Here is a 21,949-nt window from a genome sequence, read left to right on the forward strand (position 1 = left end):
TTCTGGTAACTTCTGCCGGCTGTGTGCGGCGTGGAGTCATCCTCCGTGCCATTCGCGGGGGTTCGCCCAAAGTCCAAGTGAGCGCAAACACGGCACAAGCTGCTGGCCCACAAACGAGGAAACAGCAATTCACAATGTCTTTCTTGAATCAGCAAGCAGCAAAGTGAAGCCGTCTAACAAAGCTGGCTCAAAGCACATACAGCCTGCGTTCTCCCGTCACTACAGCGTCCCTTTGATGATTGCAGCCTTGCGCCTTGCCCCATCGAGCGAGCTTGGCGCCTGAGCTTAAACAGCGAGGCGGAGTTGGACCGTGGTTGCCTCTCTCACCCTCACAGCGCGCAAACGTGGAAGCAAAACGCCTGCGCCTATATAATCACTGCCCACCCGAGCCCCAGACGCTCTTCCCACACACATTCTCCATCAACTCTCAACGCAACGGCCGATCGACATCTGCCGCTCAACTCCATTACAGCTTACCCCACTTCTACAACCACCTACAATACCAAACTAAGCTATCGCAATGGCCACTACCAACTCTGAAGGCGTCAAGATGATCAACATCACCACCTCCGACGGCATCCAGATGGACGTCGAGCGCCCGGTCGCCGAGCGCTCCATCCTGATCAAGAACTTGCTCGAGGATCTTGGTGGTGAATCCTCCGAGTCCATTCCCATCCCCAACGTACGTACTCACCTTCCCACCTCCACCAAGAACAGCTACTAACATGTCGCAGGTCAACGAGGCCGTCATGAAGAAGGTCATCGAGTGGTGCGGCCACCACAAGAACGACCCCCCAGCCACCCAAGACGACGACTCCGACTCGCGCAAGAAGTCCACCGACATCGACGAGTGGGACCAAAAGTTCATGCAAGTCGACCAGGAGATGCTCTTCGAGATCATCCTTGCCGCCAACTACCTCGACATCAAGGCTCTCCTCGACGTCGGCTGCAAGACCGTCGCGAACATGATCAAGGGCAAGTCCCCCGACGAGATCCGCAAGACGTTCAACATCCAGAACGATTTCACCCCCGAGGAGGAGGAGCAGATCCGCCGCGAGAACGAGTGGGCCGAGGACCGCTAAACGCGCGCACCTGGGTACGCTTGACCTCTATTCCTCCGTATCGCATTGGTCAACGGACCGCGGACAAATACGGACCGGCCGGTGCATATGATGAAGGGTTTTGTCTCCGGCGCAGCGGAGTTCATGGTTGTGACATTTTTTCAAGCGCATGATGCTGAGACTGTCCTTGTATTGGGCACCAGCAGGTTATGGACATTACGGTGGCTTACTGTACGTTGCATTCGATACGCCCGTTTGTGACCGATTGCAGGTAGCTCAATCAAAACGTTAAATCACTTCTCCCCATCTTTTACCTTTTGTGACTCCGCATGTAACCTCGGCTTTCCGTACGACGTGATCTGCAAGATGCGGAAACAGCTGGAGATGTCGCAACTACCAGTCAGTACTCGCTCGGCTCTTCTACGTCACCGCGATACACCGTGATATAATGCAATTTTGAAGTTGAAGAAGATTCATGTTGAACTGATGGTCATTCCGAGTTGAGCTTATTCTTCTATACATTTTCATAACCCATGCCCGAGCTAAATATCCAAACGCCAATATCAACTGCAGACGCCTTCAGTAGGTGTCTCTCGCTACAAGGTCGCACATCTACCACCCCCTCTTAGCGAGCTTCTCATCCTCGCCCATGCTACCACAGTTGATACCAACCATAGCCTCACCCAAATCCATGCTAACCTCCATGAGCACCTTGGGATCCTTGTAATGCGTGACCGCCTGCACAATAGCCTTAGCCCTCTTCGCCGCATCCCCAGACTTGAAGATACCCGAGCCAACGAAAACACCATCACAGCCCAACTGCATCATCAACGCAGCATCAGCGGGCGTCGCAACACCGCCCGCCGCAAAGTTGACAACAGGCAGACGACCCAGCTTAGCCGTCTCCTTGAGCAGCGCGTAGTCGACCTGGAGCTCCTTTGCGTACGAGTACAGTTCCTCGTCCGACATGCTCTTTGCGCGCGCAATCTCGCTGTTTACAGTGCGCATGTGGCGCACGGCTTCGATGACGTCGCCCGTGCCGGCTTCGCCTTTTGTTCGGATCATGGCGGCGCCTTCGGAGATGCGGCGGAGGGCTTCGCCGAGGCCGCGGCAGCCGCACACGAAGGGGATGCGGAAGGGGTGCTTGGAGACGTGGTGGATGGCGTCGGCGGGGGTCAGGACTTCGGATTCGTCAATGTAGTCTACGCCTAGGGCTTCGAGGATCTGGGTTGTTGGTGTTAGCAGGCATTTGGTGGACATGGGGGAAGTGCTGGATGTACCTGGCATTCGACGAAATGACCAATTCGCGCCTTGGCCATGACGGGAATGGTTACTGTGTCCATGATCTCCTTGATCATCTTGGGGTCGCTCATGCGGGCTACGCCACCCTGGGATCGAATGTCGGCGGGGACGCGCTCCAGGGCCATGACGGCTGATGCACCGGCTTCTTCTGCTATCCGTGCCTATGAGGAGACATTGGTTAGCAATTGGTCGCGTTGCCCAGAGCACCGCGTAGTGAGCTTGGAGAAGACGAAACTTACTTGCTCGGCGTTAACAACGTCCATAATGACTCCGCCCTTCAACATGCGTGCCAGACCGGCCTTGACAGCAAAGTTGTTCTCGCCATCCTGCGCGCCGTGGCCGTTTGTGGTGGGGAGTTCAGTTGCCATTGTGAAGTATCGTGGGTTCCGATCGGAGGAAATCCAATAGATGTCGGAGGTAGTAGGTAAAAGTAAAGTAAGATCGGGTCAATTAGTAGTGTAGTAGAGCAAGGTACTTTCACAGACGATGAGGTATTAAAGTCTAAGGGGAGGAAAATAAGGTAAGATCGTGAGTCAAAGTCGTCCGCGATGTATTACCTGTACATGTACCCGCGGAATCGCAATATTTTTTTGCCTTTCTAAGGTCCCTCCATCCCGCCTTCGCAGCTCGGAGGTTGCCCCGCCATGTTCCGCGGCGGCGTAGGGACATCTAGACCCCGCTATGCGCCCTTTGACACACGCGATGCATATGCGCCAATCAGCCGTCGGGAAAGTGCGATCCATGGCCGTGAATTGCCGTCGGCTTAGTCAGAGGATTTGAATGGTTTCATTTGGTTATGGAGTGCTGTCGCTGAGAATGGTACAAGCTGTCCCGTCATCTGATGTGATTTCGGGCCGAGTGGGGCAGTAGCCGGCCCTGGACCCTGATAGACGGTGGAAACGCCAGGCTCCATGCATGTCGCCGTATACGCTACTAACGCTGTAAGTATGCCAATGCCGTGCCAATACCGAAGACTACCTTGCGATGCATAAAAGCGCTGTTCAGAATGCTGGCACCCTAGTTCTCTAGTACGGTGCTGTCTCCCGCTTCAACCACTCCAATGTCAAAGAGTCATTCTCGAAGAATTTGCTCGTCTTCTCATAGACCTCCTTGTGGTATTCGTTGATGAAGCTTTTCTCGTCTTCTGTAAGCAAGCTCATGTCGACAAGGTTTCTGCAGTGTGGAGTCATCGTAACATGCTCGAATCCCAAGAATGGCTTGTCACCGAACTTGTGCTTCGTCTCGACTTCTCGGACCATGACCATGTTCTCGATGCGGATACCGAACTTGCCATCCTCGTAGTATCCGGGCTCGTCAGATACCACATTCCCTACAGCCAAGGAGACTTCAGAATATTGAACCCTAGTGCCAATTCCGATGGGACCCTCGTGTACGTTGAGGAACGAGCCCACGCCGTGTCCAGTGCCGTGACGGTAGTCGAGACCTTCCTGCCATAGGAACTGGCGAGCCAGACTATCTAATGCGAAGCCTGTCGTACCCTTGGGAAACCTGACGCGCTCGAGAGCCATGTTGCCCTTGAGCACAAGCGTATATGCGGTACGTTCCATTTCGGTCGGCTCCGTGAAATGCATGGTCCTCGTTGTGTCTGTAGTACCATCTCGATATTGCGCTCCAGAATCGCAGAGGTAGATAGCTTTGGGGTCGATGACCGAGCACTCACCCTTCTCCGGCTTGTAGTGGATAACAGCTGCATTCGGCCCCGTCGACGAAATGGTGTCGAAAGAAAGACCCATAAACATGTCGTGCTTCTTACGAATCTCCTCGAGCTTGTCGGCACCGTCAACTTCATCAAGCGTGGCCTTCTTGTTGATGAGTTGGTCCTCCAGCCAGGCGAAGTACTCGCTCAGCGCAGCCCCATCACGGATGTGGCATTGACGCATACCCTCCAGTTCGACTTCATTCTTGACTGCCTTTGCATCTCCGACCGGACTACGGGTTTCTTCGACCTTGTCGTCCCCTCCAAGGGCCTTGTTCAGGGCCCACGATGCTCGGTTGGAAGTCAGGAACTTCTTCTGTATCTCGGTCTTATCCATGGCCTCGAACAGCTCCTTGCTCAGCGATGTGACATCTCCAAATATAGCCTCGTATGGTCGGATCGTAACCTTGTCGCCCAAGTGCTTCTTGACATCTTCGGGGAGCTTGCTTTCGTCGACATATAGGGTGGCTGCGGTGGACGTGACGACGGCGTAGGAGAAGAATACGGGGTTGTAGGGGATGCTGCCTGTTGTCAGTGGCGTACTCTGATCGGGAAAGAATGCTCATACTCGCTGCCGCGGAGGTTGAATAGCCATGCGACCTCGTCGAGCATGGATACGACGAAGCCCAGGCTCTTTCGCTTCTCAAGTTCCTTGCGCAGGTCCTCAATCTTGTCTTCGAAGCTCTTTCCAGAGTACTTTTCAGGCTGCACAATGACTTTCTCGCTCGGTCGGGCTGGCCTCTTGTCTCCCCATACTAGGTCGATCAGGTTCTCGTCGATGGCCTTGTACTCGCCGCCCTTCTTCTTGATCTTGTCGGCAAGCTTGCGGGCGTCTGCTGCAGTGACAACGCTGGGGTCTACACCGACGACCTTGCCTCCCTCGGCCTGGTCTGCGGTCCACTCCTGGATGGTAGGTACATCCTGTATGCCTTGCTTCAGCAGCTCCCAGTTGCTGTCCAGCTGCTTCTCGGCCTGGTTGAAGTAGCGTCCGTCGGTGGAGAGGGCGGCCTTGTCGTGAGTGACGACGGCATAGCCAGCGGAGCCAGTAAAGCCACTGATGTACTCTGGGTGGTGTCAATGGGTGCGATGCGATGGGTAGCGGGGGGCTGACCTCGTCGCGCGTCACATGGGGCGATGTACTCGCTCTGGTGGCTGTCTTCAGACGGGACCACTACTATGCGTCAGCTATATGTCATCACATGTCTGCACGGGCGCGCCTACTGTAGATGTCGACATTGCGCTCCTTCATGAGCTTGCGGAGGTCCGCCAGCCGCTGGGTCGTGTCTACCTTGGACATGTCGATGGCACGCAGGGCAGCAGAAGCGTGGAAGGGTCTGGCTTGGAAAGATGGCGTCCTTGCGGCTACATATGCAGCAGCTGTCGCGTGGGAGCGCCCAAGAAAACGCGGGAGGAGCATATAGGGTATGCCACGGTCTCGCGCCTACGATCGGGACATGCACAACACCCCGCCGTGCCCGCCCACAGCACAGCGACAACGCCGCAGCCAGTCCCGCACTAAGCGCAATCGCCAGGGCTCCAATCAAGCCTTGCCAAGCGCAAGAGCCCTCACTCCCAGGCACCATAGGGAGGCGCATCTGTATCTATTGCAACACCAGGTCCCCGACGTTTGACAGTCACTAACATGAGCTTCCGTCGCCGTAGTCTGCTTCCGATTCTGCCCCACCATACGCGCAGGTAGAGGCGACCTCGCGCAGCCTCACCCAACCCCGGCCCTGCACCTTTATATTTCGGCACAGCCTAGAACCGCCATCCCTAACAGTTTCGAAATACGACGGGCTATGTCTATCGTGTAGGGAGCCAATCGCAGTCACCATCGCACTCGATTTTGTGTACCCTCTTTTCGCGTCTTCCACATCTCACGTCGCACCTTCCTGCTTTCGGTAACGTCTGACCTGGTTCCTGGAACCCTGACATCTGGCAGCAAAACTGACAGCAGTCCGTAGTGCAAAGCCTCTTGAGAGAGCTCAGCATGGCGAGCAACGGGGCCTTTCCTTTGCCTTATGAGGAGATTGAACGCCTAGTAAAGTCCATCTACGAACCCGGCCAAGCAAAGAAGATCGCCGAAACCGAGGCCACCCTTCGCGTTCTTCAACGCTCTCCCCAAGGCTGGGAAATTGCAGATGCCCTCTTGAAGAGCGACAACGAGCAGGTTCGCTTCTTCGGTGCCCTGACTCTCACCGTCAAGCTCAACGCCGACTCGGCTGAACTAAGCGAAGAGGAATCCGAGCAACTGCTTTCAACACTTATTCATCATCTTGTCTCACGGCCCAGCTCATCCATCGCCACCCGGAAAGTCAGCTCGACCTTGGCACAGTACTTCTCAAAGCCCATTTCCGTATGGACCCACTGCATCAGGAGTCTTGCCGCATCGTTTGCCGCCCAGCGTCCAGTCCTAGACGAGGCTTTGAAAGAACATCCTTCAACATGGGATCTTCTTCCGCAATTCTCCGATGAGCAACTTCTAGTTATGCTTGACTTTGCCATGAGCTTAGCAGATGAAGCCAAGAAGCCGTCTAACACCCCAGACCGGAAGTCACAAGAGCGCATGGTAGCAAACGTAGAGAGCGTTGAAATTCTTCTTCACGTTTCATTCGGCCGTGGCATTAAATGGCTGTCAATCTCCATCGACGACCCCAACTACGCACAATCAGTGCAGCAAGGCGAGAAGATTTGCATCGCTGCTCTCAAGTGCTTTACTGGATGGATCTTCTACGCCCAATCCGAGTTCAAAGACGACCTCGAGAAGCTCCAGCATCTCCGGTCAGTGAATGAGCTCGCACTGACGTGTCTGGAATATCATGTTGAAGATGCCATGGAACTAGTAGCCGAGATCCTTGAGAACTACCCTACTTTCTTCGAAGCAAAACATCAAGAAATGCTCTGGTCGGCAATCTCAGGTCCATGGGGCATGGAGATACTCAATAACTCTGACGCCGAAACCGTTTCCCTCGCCCGGATCATCGTCGCCTACGGACAGATTCTGCTTGATACCAAGGTTATCTACACGCAGCCAGAAAGCACACATCATCAGCAGGTCATGTCCTTCTTGCACAATCTTCTCAAATACCCAGACCCGGTAGGCGCTGAAGACGAGATTGCACCTGTGGTGCTCGACTTCTGGAGCAATTATGTCAGCGCTATCGCTGAAGAAACTTTCTTGTATGCCGCTGGAGAGCAAGTGCCCGACTGGATGAATACTGCAAAGACCAATGTTCTCCAAGCAGTTTCCGAGCTCGTACAGAAGATTATCTATCCATCTGCTGACGTCACTGAATCATGGGATTCAGACGCAAGGAAGACGTTCAAGGTCTTCCGCATTGACGTCCGAGATATCATCATGGAGGCATACGACCCGTTACGTGACGTGCTCACCGACCAGTTTGTCGATTTCGCCTTGCGCGGACTAGGTGCGGGTGACTGGTTAGAGCTCGAGACTGGACTTTTTGGTCTGATCGCCATCGCCGACGCTCTAACTCAAAATTCCGACAATCGTCTAACCCGACTGTTCGAGCAACCATTGTTCGCAACCATATCCAGCACTGCTGGTGTACCGGCGATCACCCGAAGGACCGCTGTGGAACTCGTCGCCGCCTTGAACCACTTCTTCCTTCGAAACCCGCAGTTCCTCCCTCAAGTTCTCCCGTTCCTGCTCACAGCTCTTGCTCAGCCAGCTATCGCTCACGGCGCTGCCAAGTCTTTTGCTTCACTTTGCTCCGAGTGTCGGAAGTCCTTGATAGGGGAGCTGCCCTCATTCTTCCAAATGTACGAACAGTTCCTAACCTATGCTACTGCTGAGGAGTTCACCAAGAGTATGGTCTTGAAGGGAATCGCCGCTATAGTACAAGCTCAAGATACAGAAGAGAAGCAGTTCGAGGGTGTACGGCAACTCTTCCAATACATCACACGCGATGCCATGCAGTCAATCAACATCACCAAAGAAGGAGGCGATGCAGAAGAAGGCCAAGTGCTAGCCCTGACTACTTTGAAGTGTCTTGCAAGCGTTGGAAAGGCAATGCAAGCATCAGACGAAGAAGTAGTGGACTTGGAATCCGACAAGGAGCCTTCGGTGTTCTGGTTGCAAGGTCCAGGCAAAGAGATCCAGAACCAGGTCATAAATCTTGTCAATTACATGACCCAGGTGTTTCCTGGAAACGACGAGATCATCGAAGCGGCGTGCTGTGTTCTCCGCACAGGTTTTAAGGAAACCGTGTCGGGTCCATTCGTACTACCCCATTCTGCTGCGATCGACTTCATCACGAAGACCACTGTGCAGACACCGAGACTGCCATTTGTCTTGGAGACAGCATGCTGCTGGATCTCATCCCATAAGCACCATCAACCGGAAGGCTTCCAGGCTCAGGCCCAGCGATTACTCCAACACGACCTTAGCATCATGCGGGCACTGCAGCATCCACGCAACGACCCGGAAATCGCCGTCGGCTGTATAGAACTGGTCCAGAACTTTATCAACACTGATCCGCGTATCATGACTCAAGAATCACCTGAGAATCTATCGGGCATGTTCGGCTTCACGGTCGAGTCCATCAAGTCGCCTGAAGTCCTACCAAAACGCGCGGCTGCTAAGCTATGGAAAGACATTTTCGAGCTTGCAGGCAATACCAATAGCCCTCACCAGGCTACAACGCAGGAGATCGTGGCGCACTTCGGTCCGACAGTGACGCTTGCACTTATGGCCAATGTATGCGGAGAGGTGGACTTTACGAGTTTAGAGCACATTATCGCACCCCTGCGAGCTCTAATTCGAGCCGACAAAAACTCTAGGGCATACATCACAAATGCGCTAGCAGAGCAGCCGCTTTTGCAGCGGTTCCAGCAGGATCAAAGTGTTCAGGACATGGTGCGCAAGCTCATCGAGAGCTTGACCAGGTAAGTTTGGCTCATGATTTTGATCTCTGTATCATGGTACTGACATACACACAGAAACGCAAGAAATGGCGCGGCCTTCAAAGACAGCGTAAAAGCTTTCTGGCAGACGTGCAAGCAACTGCAAATGCAACTACAGCCCCAGACAATGAACCCAGCACATCGATTCACCCATGGATTCCCACAGCCCAATGCCTACTGAAAAAATACACATCGTCCAGCAACTTAAAACTCGGCAAATGCGGCCATCGCGAACGTTAAGCCGAAAGACAACTTAAAGGCAACGTTGTCGCGTACTAGTGATCGGACATTCATCGACTTTACCCGGCGCTCCAGGAATGAGTACGGAATGACGTGGATACCTCGCGACTCGATGAACTATCTTCTGTCAGTTTCATCTTCTTCGAGATCACAAGTATATTGTTCGGTAGCGTGTCTTGCATATACCACATAGATATCCCCAAATGCATGCGGCGTACCCATCCATGTATCCTAGATTCCAATCGAAACTTCACAAACAAAACCGTCGACTTACCTGCAAAGCAAAGATCCCCAGCCCAATCAGTACAGCCAATGGCTTGCTGAACACGCTGATTCCTAGTCCTCCAATCACACCAAGAATGCTTCCCATGCTGATTTGACGAACTGCCTGTGGGTTCATGGCACCTGATTGAGTGATGACTGGTGTTCTCGCTTCATTTGTGTAGTTGTTTGTGAGGTCATTTTTGATCTTGGTGATTGGATCCGGACCATCGCATCGTATGCGCTGCGCATTTCGGAACTGATACGCCAGTAGAGGCGTCGTCAAGATGAGTGGCGTGCTGAGCATCAAGCCCCTACGAAGGCCAGGAAGTAAGAAGGACATATTGGTCGCCGGAGAGGATGAGCTCGGAGTGTGTGGCAGGTGTTGCTGCTGGAGGTATGCGGAGAGCTGCTTTTCGAAAGTTCGGTCGGATCTCGGGAAACGCGTGGCTGAGCGGAGGCAACGGATCGGGAGAACGGTGTGTCGAATCGTAATACACACAGGCAGACTCGTCCTTGCTAAGCCAGTAAGTCCCAATGGCGTTGGAGACATGAATGCTTGCTCGGAGCAAATGCTGACAATAAGGAAGCTCACATCCGAGGTAGTGATGTCATTGGCTCCATGGCGTTCCCCACTAAGGCCTTTGGGGTTAGAGCTCGGACCCTGAGTTCTGAGAGCCTCAAACGTAACGTCGCGTCTTGCGACACCATGTTGGACGCGTGAAATTTCCCATCCGGCATTGGACCTTGTCGTCATGCTATGAACGCGTCCTGAACTCTTAATCAACTAATACGCATATTGACAGGTCATCATGGCGCTTCGAACGGTTCTTCTCACGGTTGCCAACCTCCTCATCCCGGTCGCGATACTGGTCTTCGCGACAGGCTTCTTCCCGTACAAACCTTTTATGCCCGGATTAGCGGAGTATGAAGAGCTTGCGTGGTCTGAGAAGATGGGAGAGGATTGGCAGAAGCCACCCGCAGCACCGTTTGACAAGCTCATCTTCATGGTTGTTGATGCGCTGAGGAGCGACTTCGCGTACGGAGAGGAAAGCGGCATGACTTTCGTGCAGAGGTATGGCACTCCTTGAACAATTGCGCACGCGCAATTGAACTGACTATTACCTAGTCTGATACGAGACGGAACCGCGCTTCCGTTCACAGCTCACGCTACCTCTCCCACGATCACCATGCCCCGCGTCAAAGCCATAACGACAGGCTCCATACCCTCCTTCGTAGACGTAATCCTAAACTTCGCCGAATCAGACACGACGTCCACCCTCGCGACGCAAGACACCTGGCTCGCGCAGATCAAGGCGAAGGACTATGATAATGGGAAAGGAAAGCTGATCATGTACGGCGATGACACCTGGCTGAAGCTCTTCCCGAACGTGTTTGAGCGCGCCGATGGCACAAGCAGCTTCTTTGTATCGGTCAGTCATAAGCTCTCCGCTGTATGTAGGAGTAATAGATTGTTGATTCTCAAGTGCAGGATTTCACAGAGGTTGACAATAATGTGACGAGGCATGTTCCTAATGAGTTGCTGAACAGTGACTGGAATGCTATGATTATGCATTACCTGGGCTTGGATCATATTGGGCATAAGGCTGGTCCTAAGAGGTGCACTGCTCTGGTCCCTCACTTGAGTAGCGGCACAATGCTAATCTATCTACAGTCCTAATATGGTTCCTAAGCAGATCGAAATGGATGGAATTGTCCGCGATATCTACGCAGCCATGGAGAACGAAGACCACCTCTCCAATACTCTCCTCGTACTCTGCGGCGATCACGGCATGAACGATGGCGGCAACCACGGCGGCTCATCGCCAGGCGAGACCTCTCCCGCACTCGTCTTCATGAGCCCGAAGCTCAGCAAAGTCACTGAAGCGGCGGACAAACGGAGTCCCACCAAACCGAAGAACGAAGGAGAGTTCGAGTACTACCGCTTGGTTGAACAGAGCGACATTGCCCCGACACTTGCAGGTCTGCTTGGATTTCCTGTCCCACAGAACAATCTCGGTGTCTTCCTGAAGGAGTTCCTTGGATTCTGGGATAATCCGTCAGACCGCATGCAACTTCTCTACCGCAATGCTAAGCAGATGAAGAACATTGTCGAAGCCAAGTACACCAGCCTACGGTTCGATGAGCAGCCGTTGACGGAGGATGATCTGGGGTTTGCATGCTTCAAATCCGGGGAAAGTCGCTCGCGCCTATCTGACGGCCAGTTGCTAGCATGCCTCTGGCAATCGGCTGTCGGTGCGATCAGCAGTGGTGCCGACTTCCAAGAAAACGTCTACGAGTTCATGCACGAAGCCCAGGAGATGATGTCTAGCACAGCCTCAAACTACAACGTCACTCGCCTCTTCCTCGGAACCGGTCTAGCTTTCCTCATCTGCGCCTTGAGCTATTCCACACTCCCTGCTTTCCGACCCGCCACGCCAGCTGGCATCTACTACGGCTTCGCCCTTGTACTGTACGCTGTCCTCATGTTCGCATCCTCATATGTGGAAGAAGAGCACAACTTCTGGTACTGGGCCACGTCCGGCTGGTTCCTATGCCTCTTCTTCAACAATATGCGGAAGGAATGGTACAACAATTGGATCTTCCATCCTGCCATCATGGCACTGGCCATACACAGGATTGTCAGACGATGGAACCAGACTGGGCAGAAGTACGCTGGTGCTGATGACATTGTCAACAGTGGGCTCTTCCACGGTAACTCGTCCGTCATACTCTGGATTCTCATCGGCGCTACGTACATGGATGTCACCATCCGTATAGCCAGACATGTTGCGCGTTCTATCGCAACCTTCGACGGCGAACAGAAGATGCACAGTGTGGAGATTGAGTCTACAGATCAGAATCGCATGTTTGGAACTATTGCTGTACTACCGCTTTGTGGTACCGCTCTAATCTTCAAACTCGCCTTTACCGTCAAAGATGCACCCGAGATGACCTACGGCCTTAGCGCAGGCTTGGTAGAGATGGTCGAGACGTTGGAACTCGTAGGTCTTGCGCGCATGGTATTCGGAGGTTTACTTCTAAGCGGAGTCTGGATTACCTTCGCCGAGTGGACACGATCACAGCGGAGAAAAAGACGAGGAAAGCAAGGCAACGGCGGTACGTCACACCCCTCCCTCCTATATGAAGTCGAACGGACATACTAACAGCACCCCAGAACTCGCCGTCGCCTTCTTCGACCTAACAACGCTCTTCCTGCTCACGCAGACAAAAGCACAAAACATACCCCTCTACTTCCTCTTCCGCCTCCAATACTTCTTCCTCAGTAAGCCACCCCATATTGCCTCCACATCCCCCTCTCTCTGCACACCACGTGCTAACCCCCAACCCCCCACAGCCCTCCTCGACCTCACCCCCACAGCCGTAACCCTAACAACCCTCCTCCTAACCCAAACCTCCTTCTTCGCCCTCGGGAACAGCAACTCCATCTCCTCCATCGACCTCTCGAACTCTTACAACGGCATCTCGGGTTACAATGTCCTCGCCGTCGGTGTACTGGTGTTCTTGTCGAATTGGGCTGGACCTGTGTATTGGTCTTTGGCGGGTATACTCCTGCTGGGTTCGCACGGGCGCACGCAACGCTATATTGATACTAGCGAGCTGCATGTTGCGGATTGGGTGGCGAAGGAAAGGGAATGGTTGAATGAGCTGGCGCGGAAGGAGGAGAAGGGACGGGAGACGAGGAAGGAAAGGAAGGAGTGGGTGGGGCATGTTGCTTTGTTGACGTTTTGGACGGGGGGTATGCTGGGCGCTGTTATGCTGGCTTGTACGGTGTTGAGGCAGCATCTTTTCATTTGGACGGTGTTTAGTCCCAAGTTCTTGTTCGCCATGGCTTGGGGGATCGCGTGGCATGGTGGTGTCACGCTGGGGCTTGGGGGTCTGGTTTGGTGGTTGGGAAGTTGGTAGTATGATTGTTCAGTTATCGATGTGGTCGGGCGCCTACATCAGCGCAACAATTTACTCTTGAGGGCCTCCTGGCTCATGGTCATCTTCCCACTCATCATCGTTCTCCTCCGCATCGTCATCTTCACCCTCGTCTTCTCTAGGCTCCGCTCTCTCCTCACTTCCCGGCCTCACCGTCCATCCAAGCGGACTCTGGACTTCCTCTTCCTCCCTTCGCTTCTCTTTTGCTTTCCTTGATTCTGATCTGTGTCTCCTGTCATCCTCGCTCCACCTAATGCCCACCCTGTGACGCGCTCTCTGCCAAGCCTTCCTCGCCTGTTCTACGTAATCCGCCTTGTCCTTGAAGTACATCAGGTTGAAGTTGACTCCAAACTCCGAAAATTCACGTGGATCGTATTGGGATAAGTCCAATTTGAGCTTCTCGCCACAGTATGCGCATTTCGTTTCCGACACACCTGAGGGTTCGTATGCGGGAATACGAACTGGGCCGGTTGGTCTGACGCTGGTATTAGCATTGTAGTCTCCGATCCATTTTTTGGGGTTGCTGTCCGACGTGGAAAAAGTACACATACGCGGTAGATGGCCCAGCTGCACCCAGGCGCGGATCGTCGGGATCAGGCATTGTTGTTGTTGTTGTTGTCTCGGCTCCCCTCTCATTCAGTCGACCGCAATACTCGCATCGCCACCTATCTTGCATTTTCCCGGCCTCTGCGCTAGAGATCTTCCGTTCACTGGGCTCCTTCTTCAAGTACGCGTCCTCACGCCATGTATCTGCCACAGGGTTGCGAGGTATACCGTGGCCTCGTTTCTGGGTAGGTGAGTCTGGGTCGTGGTAGTCCGGCAGTGAGGATTTGGGAGATCGCGCCCTATCATGGCTGGGGTCGTGCTCGATTTGATCCGGGAGCGTGGAGCTGCGTCTTGGGGGCGGGGGAGTGGGTTGGCGTGGTTGAGTGGATGTGACTTCAGCGGGTGTCATGGCGGCGAGCCCGGATGAGATGGATGACGTGCGGCGGCGCGTGTTGGCGCTGTAGATATAGGTTAGCCGTCATGTTGAGCCAATAGGTGAGTGAAATGGTTGGAAGACTGCTGGGGATGGCCAGATACTTACGCAGCGCTCTCTACTTCATCCACGCTCCTGCGCGGGAACTGTTGCTCACTGGTGCTGGTCTCATCATCTCCATCGCTGCGAGACGGATACATTAGCGGCATGTAAGCAAAAGAAAACCCAATTTTGGGTCTCGCAGACTATATGAAGGATTTCAAGGTCACTTACCTCGCCTCGCCGTCTTCGTCGTCGTCTGAGCCCTCTGATGAGTCGACCCAGTCGTCGGAGTTTGCATCGCTCATGATGGCGTACTTCGCGGAGCGGGTTGTAGAAAGGAGGGCTATGAGAGCGCAATTGCGAGTAAGTCATGTTGGGTGGTGTGGTTCGCGACTGCCAGCGGACATGCCGCACGGTTGTTGTTGTTTCGTTGTCGTGCCTGCTTGGGTTGTGGTGTATGAGAAGGTGCAACACAGCTAACAGGAAACAATGCTCAAAGTTTACCCTGAAGGCGACGTCGTACTCTACGTTGCAATGGGGACAACATGGCGACGCACACATGTTGGGCTATGCAACATGACCGACTCATTATCAAGCCCATCGACAGTGATCTCGTAGGCTTCTCGGTATATAACATCCTACCACCAACGTAACGATGACATCAAAAATCCGCAACGATGACATCCCAAAATCTATGACGGAGGACAGCAGTACGAATATCACTCAAGCGAACATGTGTAGAATAATGATAAGGAACAGGGCAGCTCGGACACGTAGGAATATGACGACGATTCTGCCAAATTATACATTCAAGTCTGATGGCTAGCTACGTCTACACGGGTAATCACAATGGCCGCGCTTTGAGCACCTGAAACCGCATCGTCATCGCTTTGTAATGAGCTAGTACTGCTCAACCACATGTAGGTATGACTCTGATCGTCTTTGCTCCCCTTCGTTAGCTGATCAAAACTCATCGTCCCGTCGTCTGCGTTCATGGTCCCGGGCAGGGTGACGATTAGCACCCGCCGCACCTGCATTTGCGCCACCTCCGCCTCCACCCCAATTGAGAGGGTTGAGCATGCCTCCGAAAGCAACAGCTGGTGGCGGTCGTGCGGCTATTACAAGAGGAGCGTGCATAGGAGCGGGTGCGGGAGCTTCCACCGGCGCATCGAGGCGAGCATCTGCTTCGGCGATAAGGCGGTTGATCTGCGCAAGAGTCAAGTCTTCAGGAAGCCAATTGCCAGGATCGACAGCAACGTGAACTCGCGCATGCGGGCAGTCGTCGAGGTGCCGAATGTCCTTGGTGTACTCAACGAGACACACCCAGCAGAAGTTGTGGCCGCATTGCTCACCTAAAGTATACATTAGTATCGCATATCATGGCTTATTTCTGAGCTCATTCGAGACTTACATGTCATATGATCGCATCCACCGTGCTTCTGGATGTTCATACCGCACTTTGGGCATGGTTTGGCTCCCATAGTCTTGACAGCCCTCTTGGACAAGTCGTCCTCCGCCTTCTTCGCCTGGTCACACCCGCCTTTCCCATGCGACGTCCATGGGCGATTGCACTTCAAGCAAATTTCGTGTTCGCAGTAGGGGCAGGCGACCCGCTGCTTGCTGCTTTTGGTGTTTTTGCAGTCTTCGATGGAGAAGTATCGACCGCACTTGGCAGAAAGGCAGGCTATGTATGATTCGCCACTAGACAGAGCATGCTTTGTGACGGCTTTATCGTAGCTGGAATGGTGAGCAGACTGATCAATGGTTTTATTAGTGAATGACTTACTCTTCGAAAGCTGCCTTGCTAACTATAGCCTGGAGAGCTGCATAGTCTAACAAGTAGTCGCATTTGCCGACCGGACAACTCAGCTCTGCGTCCTTAAGCTGACGATCGGCGACCTTTGTCTTGAGCATCTTTGCGACACATAAATTGCAGATAGTCTGAAGATGTTCGCAAGCATCATTGGGGACCTTGAAAGATCTAGACGTGTCCTTGGTTGTTGCGCAGATTGAGCACTCTTGCTTCTTCGGTCGCTCTTTTTCCTTCGGTATCGGAGGCTTCTTGCGTGTCTTCGGCTCTGCTTTTGGTTTAACAACAGCACCAGCCTTGACACGAGCGACAGCTTTGGAGTCCTTCTCAAGAGAGGCCTCTGGTGCTTCAGGTGAGATAGCTCTAGTTTTCTTGCGAACAGGAAGCTTACGACCGCGCTTTCTGCCGGATGTGGTAGGGGCAGGCGAGGTTCGGGAGCCGGATTCGGGCTCTGGGGTCTCTTCGATACGAACAGGGTTATTGCGGGTACCTATCGGGCCAGAGGGCTCAGCATAGTTGACACGGCGGTCCGGCCTAGCTCGTAGTCGGGTTGAAGGGGCCATTTTAGCTGTTAGTTAATACTAGCGGTGGTTAGTATATGATGCAGTGTCAAATTTACGGTTAGAAGGTTCTCTTATACGCCCAATAGCGTGTTCCCGAACCCCGCAGTAAAGTCAAGAACCTGTCTAGGCTACTGTAACGGTAGAGCATGTATAAGTTAATAACAAACGGGCAATGAAAATGTTGGTCTCGGCGAGTGCGCAAACGCACGTTTACCTCGGTTGGTAGAAGAAAGTCGTAACCGATGTTCCAATAGTGAGAGAAGTCGCAACGTTGGGTGGTTGAGAAGGAAGGATATGGGATGGAAGGTCGATAGAACACTGGTAAAGGTCCATCTCTGTCCGGGTACTTAAACCATCACGGTCGACGCGAAGACCATCGTGAGAAGGCATCTCGTAATCATTCGTATACTGCCATAGTCCAAAGTGTGTCGTCAATTGTCGCCCATTGAGAAAGAAGCTCCACGTCCACCATTTGGCTATATCGACAGTCTCTCCGTAATGTAAGCTAGTTGGGAGGGCTTTTCGGTAGCTAGACTTCTCCACGCATTTCGCCAGCGTGTTGTTGGATGATTTGTGTGAACGCGCAACTTTACGCTGCGCCTGATGGAGGTGGAAGGAGGTTGGAGAAACGCATGACGTAACGATGTTAGCGTGTTCGGAACATTCCGAGTCGGCAGCACATCGCGTGTCGCGCGATTCTGATCCCACAACACCACCTGGGCATTCGCGCTCTCGCGAGCCACTCGAACCTCGCACGCGTCAATTCATCGCATATGCCCAGCGCCTGGGTCAAACGAATCGCTCGATCCCCGAATCTCGACCGCGCCATAGCACAACCGAGGAGCCTTACGAACGCGTTGACAGACACCACGAAGCCCCTATATTGGCTGTATACATGTGGACAAGACGAACAAGCGCTTGGGCAGCCAATTCGTCAATACAAGAGTCGCTCTATTCGTTATGCATATGTGCAGGGTGCCTGCTTTGGATCGTACACGGCCATGAACACTAAGCTGCTGTGGACGTCGGCATTCACTATCTCTCGTATCTTGCTCGAAACTGTCTATTATGTTGAATTGACGCTGATAGTCTCAAAATCAGTACTCCTTTGCAAGCACACGGTTGTTTCTTTTCGGTCAAACGACTGTTCGCATCGTGACTTCTCGGTGCTTTCATCCTCGACTACCACCTACTCGCACGCGCTCTACCTCTTGTACTGCTTCAATGACGGTGACGGTCTCATAACCCGCAATACTAACGCCTCTGGCACGTCTACCTCGACCTGACAGTTTCCTTCGCTCTTTGACTGTATCAAGGTAGCTGCCCAGCGCGCGAAGTGGCATACATGGACGATGGAGGTTCCAGAAACGCGACCACTTTGTCCCACATCTCCGAGACCAATGATAATCATCTTCTGGGTTGGAGATATAGTGGAAGCCCTGAAGATCTGACGCCACTCTTCAAGGCGGGACTCTATGAGACCGCCAAATCCAGCCCCCGCTAGATCAGGCATTGTGTAGCCTCCTTCATTCATGTCTCGTCCGCATCTGATTGAGCTGTCATGTCTTCCCAGTTCCGGCAATTCTGAAAGTATCCCCAACGGCGCCGATAAATCGACGTAGATCTTGCTCGGTGTTGAGATCTTTCCGACGATAGTCCCTGCTGATGTTGTAGAAGGACTTCCAGCCGTTTTCGGCATGAGTGAAGCTAGACTCTCTGGCGATTTCGCTTTCACCTCACATCTCCTGGTAATAGTGGATATGATCTCTTTCCGAATTGCTTTGGAACAGCAAAGAAGTGGCCAAGGCTTCGTGTTGCACATCGGTACTGCATAGATTACGGGGCTGTCGAAAACGTACAGCCATATCTCTTCTCGGAGTTCCAGCGGCAATACAGCGAAGTCATCCAAACTATTTTGAAACGTTGTTGAGTTCAGAGCTAATGATGTTCGGTCCATGTCGTTGTGCGGAGAACTCACTGTCGCAGAGTACGTTCCATTGATATGGAGAGAAGGGGTAAAGGGTTATAGTAGGAGCCTGACAGACTAACAGCTTAGTGAGTCTTGTAACCATGGTTATTGATTCTGCCCTAGGTTCCACTTAGATTTTGGTTGCAAACAAGTCTGCCGCTCCGTTCGCTCGCCAATGTTCATGCAGCAATGTCAACCACGGTACATGAGCAGGCCCTGCAAATGTCATCCATGGGCCAACCTCAATTCTACACGCACATTCTGATGTATAGCAGTTGCCGCATCGAATGGCAGGTTATTCGCAGCATCATTGCGCGATCGGGAGCTGACATGTATGAAGAGGCTCGGTATGACGCGATTGGTGGAGTGTGCTTGTTTCTCGTCCAATGATGATCATCATTCATGTTGAGTGGCTGATTACGGTCACCGGACCTTGGCAGCGCAGTGCCTCTTCTTCCCCACCATCATAGCTGACCGCGATGCCTAGGTATACGCGACATTTGACTGCACTCCACTCGCTGATAGGCAGCGCTCTGCGAAACCATCATTGATCCGGCGCGTCAGGTGACGTTCATCAACTACCTCCATCAAATGCGTCTTCTGCAGATCAGCAACGATGGCGACCTCAGCCTCGTCGAATATTTTGGAAACGACATTCCTCCATATGCCATTCTATCGCACACATGGGGTGCTGATGAGGAGGAGATCTCATTCAAGGACGTCAAAAAGAACCGTGCACGAAGCAAACCTTCCGGGTATCGCAAAGTTCGCTTTTGTGGAGAGGTAGCTCGGAGAAACGGCATCTCTTTCTTCTGGGTCGATACATGCTGCATCAAACAGGAGAGTAGCCAGGAGGTCGGTGAGGCCATCAACTCCATGTATCGATGGTACCACGATGCGGTCATTTGTTACGTGTATCTTACCGATGTTACCGTTGGAACCGCCACGCACGAGAACACAAGCTCTCAGCCAGAATGGGTCTCGGCTTTCCGAAACAGCAGGTGGTTTACTCGGGGCTGGACCCTCCAGGAGCTTCTTGCCCCTGTGTCTATCAGATTCTACTCTCAGGACGGCTATCGACTCGGAGATCGAATGACACTCTTGCCACAGATTCAATGGATCACTGGTATCCCTGAGGCAGCTCTCCGTGGAAGCTCACTGTCGGATTTTGCAGTCGAAGAACGAATCTCATGGGCACGCAAACGTATCACCAAGCGGGAAGAAGATGCCGCATACTCGTTGCTCGGGATTTTTAGCATCCATATGCCACTCATATATGGGGAGGGACGGAAGAATGCCTTGAAGAGACTACAGAGAGAAATAGTTATAGCTTCGAGAGATGAGCCACTTTCTCCTTTGCCGAGCTTATCCACTACGGTCTCTTCCAGCGCCACTACTCCGCAGCTGAGAGGTGCAAGTACCGGGCAAGCCTTTCCTCGAGTCTCAACCTCGCATGCGGTGTTCGATCTGCAATTCGTATTCAGGATCGACGAGATCAGGTCTGAACTTATTGAGGGAATGGGACCTACTCATAAAAGCATACGCGTCAATGGAGGCATCTTGGGAAAGTGGTGGATGTGTAGTTCGAGCATATATCAGATGGCAGAGCTACCTGCTGCGTTTACGCTCTACGACAGGGTCTCTATTTACTGCAGCTCAGGTACATATTATGTAGCGCAAGGCGGTAAGACCATCTCCCTACATCTTAAAATTTGTCACTGTATCGCAGCGTAATTCGCATTATCCGTATCTTCTACAACCACGGAGGATCTTTGCTGGATATTATAACATGTGCGCTGACTTTGTCCAATTCAGATGCGGCATGTCCGCCTATAGGAGAGGACAGTGAATGGCATGGTCTCAACTTTCGTCACAATGACGACGACTTCTCGACCAGTCTCGACCTACGCGGAATACACCCGACATTGAGATGCCGACGAGCTAGCTCTATGTGGCCTTGGGTTCTATTGCCAGAGGCCTATCATGGGCCTGTTGACACATCTCAACGATACGGGGGCCTAAGGGGTAGTCTGTCCATATTTCTTGCACTTCTAGCTCTTTCAGTCAGTCCGGACGAGCTCGAAGCGGTGATGCCAAAATTTCGGAACAACCGCCAGTGGCGATTACCTACGTATCAGAATGGAAGTATGTACGAAAGCACCCTCGCGCGCCATTCCGTCAATTAACGAGGACATAGGGATTGAGAATCGTGGTGTTATTGTGTACGTCTTCTGTGGTGTTGAACCAGGTAGTACGTCCATGGATCTTAAAACGTATGAGAACGGGTGGCACGGAAATTATTTCGATTGATGATATGGGGAGTCCATAGTGCCAGTAGTTCTCCAGCAGAGCTTTCGTGGTCTTTCCACTATCATGAACGCTCATCCATGGCAAGTGCGTCCACTCATGGTTAAAAATTGCAATTCACCAGCACGGTGCTCACGCCTCCTCAATGTGACTAGTAAGATAGTCTCTTTCCTACCGATGCACCGGGGATTTGGCTCTGTTCCAAGTTGCAAGACTTGTCACATCGCAGACGCTTTCTTAGTCGCCCAGCTTTCATCGTGGTGCTCACAGTTGTTTTCTTAGCGATGCTAGATACCACAAGTGAAATGCTACATACTCAATCGTGGACAGAATCTTGCGAGATTTCGCACACATACTTCGACAGTCATAATGCGCAAGGCCCGAAAATCCCTAGGCAACAATACATGCAAGAGCTCGTCGACGCTAGGAAAAGCAGTGCAAACCCCGCCTCATCCACATCATGAAATGCAAGGGTATACCCGTGCGCTCTCCCGTTGATTGGACAATCACAGTATACCCCACCTCAAACATGACGTCCTTCGAGATAACGAGGAAGGCGCCATCAGGTGGCTGTGCAGGCACAGCCACGCTCCGTACATCTCATCCACGCTAAGAATTGCAGTGCACCTTGCGTTGAGATGGTAAGCCAGAAGTCTCAGGCTCTCACTGCTGACACGAGACGAAAGCACAGCTCGTGCGCGCTAGAGAATGCAGTGCATTGAAAGTCGATTGGGTCCTGGAAGCGCTTCGCTGACATGGGTGAACAAGACAGGCCGGCTCGTTCACGCTAGAGATCGCAGTGCACGTTGGCCCACAGCTGAAACGTG

At 52.8% G+C, this 21,949-nt stretch overlaps 8 protein-coding genes across 8 annotated transcripts; 3 read left to right on the plus strand and 5 right to left on the minus strand.

Moving 5' to 3' along the window:
• Window positions 1–520: 520 nt before the first annotated feature.
• On the plus strand, window positions 521–1,082 carry J4E83_008667 (uncharacterized protein; the record flags this gene model as incomplete). Its single annotated transcript, XM_049335561.1, has 2 exons — window positions 521–682; window positions 735–1,082. The coding sequence occupies 2 exons, from the start codon at window positions 521–523 to the stop codon at window positions 1,080–1,082; spliced, it is 510 nt and encodes a 169-aa protein (XP_049185297.1).
• Window positions 1,083–1,673: 591 nt separating this feature from the next.
• Window positions 1,674–2,731, minus strand: J4E83_008668 (uncharacterized protein; the record flags this gene model as incomplete). Its single annotated transcript, XM_049335562.1, has 3 exons — window positions 1,674–2,285; window positions 2,342–2,524; window positions 2,603–2,731. The coding sequence occupies 3 exons, from the start codon at window positions 2,729–2,731 to the stop codon at window positions 1,674–1,676; spliced, it is 924 nt and encodes a 307-aa protein (XP_049185298.1).
• A 657-nt stretch (window positions 2,732–3,388) lies between these two features.
• J4E83_008669 (uncharacterized protein) lies at window positions 3,389–5,497 on the minus strand (the record flags this gene model as incomplete). Its single annotated transcript, XM_049335563.1, has 4 exons — window positions 3,389–4,601; window positions 4,649–5,144; window positions 5,192–5,251; window positions 5,302–5,497. The coding sequence occupies 4 exons, from the start codon at window positions 5,495–5,497 to the stop codon at window positions 3,389–3,391; spliced, it is 1,965 nt and encodes a 654-aa protein (XP_049185299.1).
• A 573-nt stretch (window positions 5,498–6,070) lies between these two features.
• Window positions 6,071–9,187, plus strand: J4E83_008670 (uncharacterized protein; the record flags this gene model as incomplete). The annotated part of the gene is made up of 2 exons (XM_049335564.1): window positions 6,071–8,988; window positions 9,043–9,187. The coding sequence occupies 2 exons, from the start codon at window positions 6,071–6,073 to the stop codon at window positions 9,185–9,187; spliced, it is 3,063 nt and encodes a 1,020-aa protein (XP_049185300.1).
• Window positions 9,188–9,210: 23 nt separating this feature from the next.
• J4E83_008671 (uncharacterized protein) lies at window positions 9,211–9,850 on the minus strand (the record flags this gene model as incomplete). Its single annotated transcript, XM_049335565.1, has 2 exons — window positions 9,211–9,363; window positions 9,521–9,850. The coding sequence occupies 2 exons, from the start codon at window positions 9,848–9,850 to the stop codon at window positions 9,211–9,213; spliced, it is 483 nt and encodes a 160-aa protein (XP_049185301.1).
• A 469-nt stretch (window positions 9,851–10,319) lies between these two features.
• J4E83_008672 (uncharacterized protein) lies at window positions 10,320–13,434 on the plus strand (the record flags this gene model as incomplete). The annotated part of the gene is made up of 6 exons (XM_049335566.1): window positions 10,320–10,582; window positions 10,637–10,940; window positions 11,000–11,127; window positions 11,183–12,627; window positions 12,686–12,793; window positions 12,866–13,434. The coding sequence occupies 6 exons, from the start codon at window positions 10,320–10,322 to the stop codon at window positions 13,432–13,434; spliced, it is 2,817 nt and encodes a 938-aa protein (XP_049185302.1).
• Window positions 13,435–13,485: 51 nt separating this feature from the next.
• J4E83_008673 (uncharacterized protein) lies at window positions 13,486–14,778 on the minus strand (the record flags this gene model as incomplete). Its single annotated transcript, XM_049335567.1, has 4 exons — window positions 13,486–13,927; window positions 14,004–14,456; window positions 14,540–14,614; window positions 14,705–14,778. 4 exons carry the CDS (start codon window positions 14,776–14,778, stop codon window positions 13,486–13,488), a joined length of 1,044 nt encoding a protein of 347 aa, XP_049185303.1.
• A 658-nt stretch (window positions 14,779–15,436) lies between these two features.
• Window positions 15,437–16,846, minus strand: J4E83_008674 (uncharacterized protein; the record flags this gene model as incomplete). The annotated part of the gene is made up of 3 exons (XM_049335568.1): window positions 15,437–15,825; window positions 15,885–16,210; window positions 16,260–16,846. 3 exons carry the CDS (start codon window positions 16,844–16,846, stop codon window positions 15,437–15,439), a joined length of 1,302 nt encoding a protein of 433 aa, XP_049185304.1.
• Between the last annotated feature and the right edge of the window lie 5,103 nt (window positions 16,847–21,949).

Source organism: Alternaria metachromatica, assembly GCF_023757995.1.
Source record: "Alternaria metachromatica strain BMP 0045 chromosome Unknown scaffold_26, whole genome shotgun sequence".
Lineage (NCBI taxonomy): Eukaryota > Fungi > Ascomycota > Dothideomycetes > Pleosporales > Pleosporaceae > Alternaria > Alternaria metachromatica.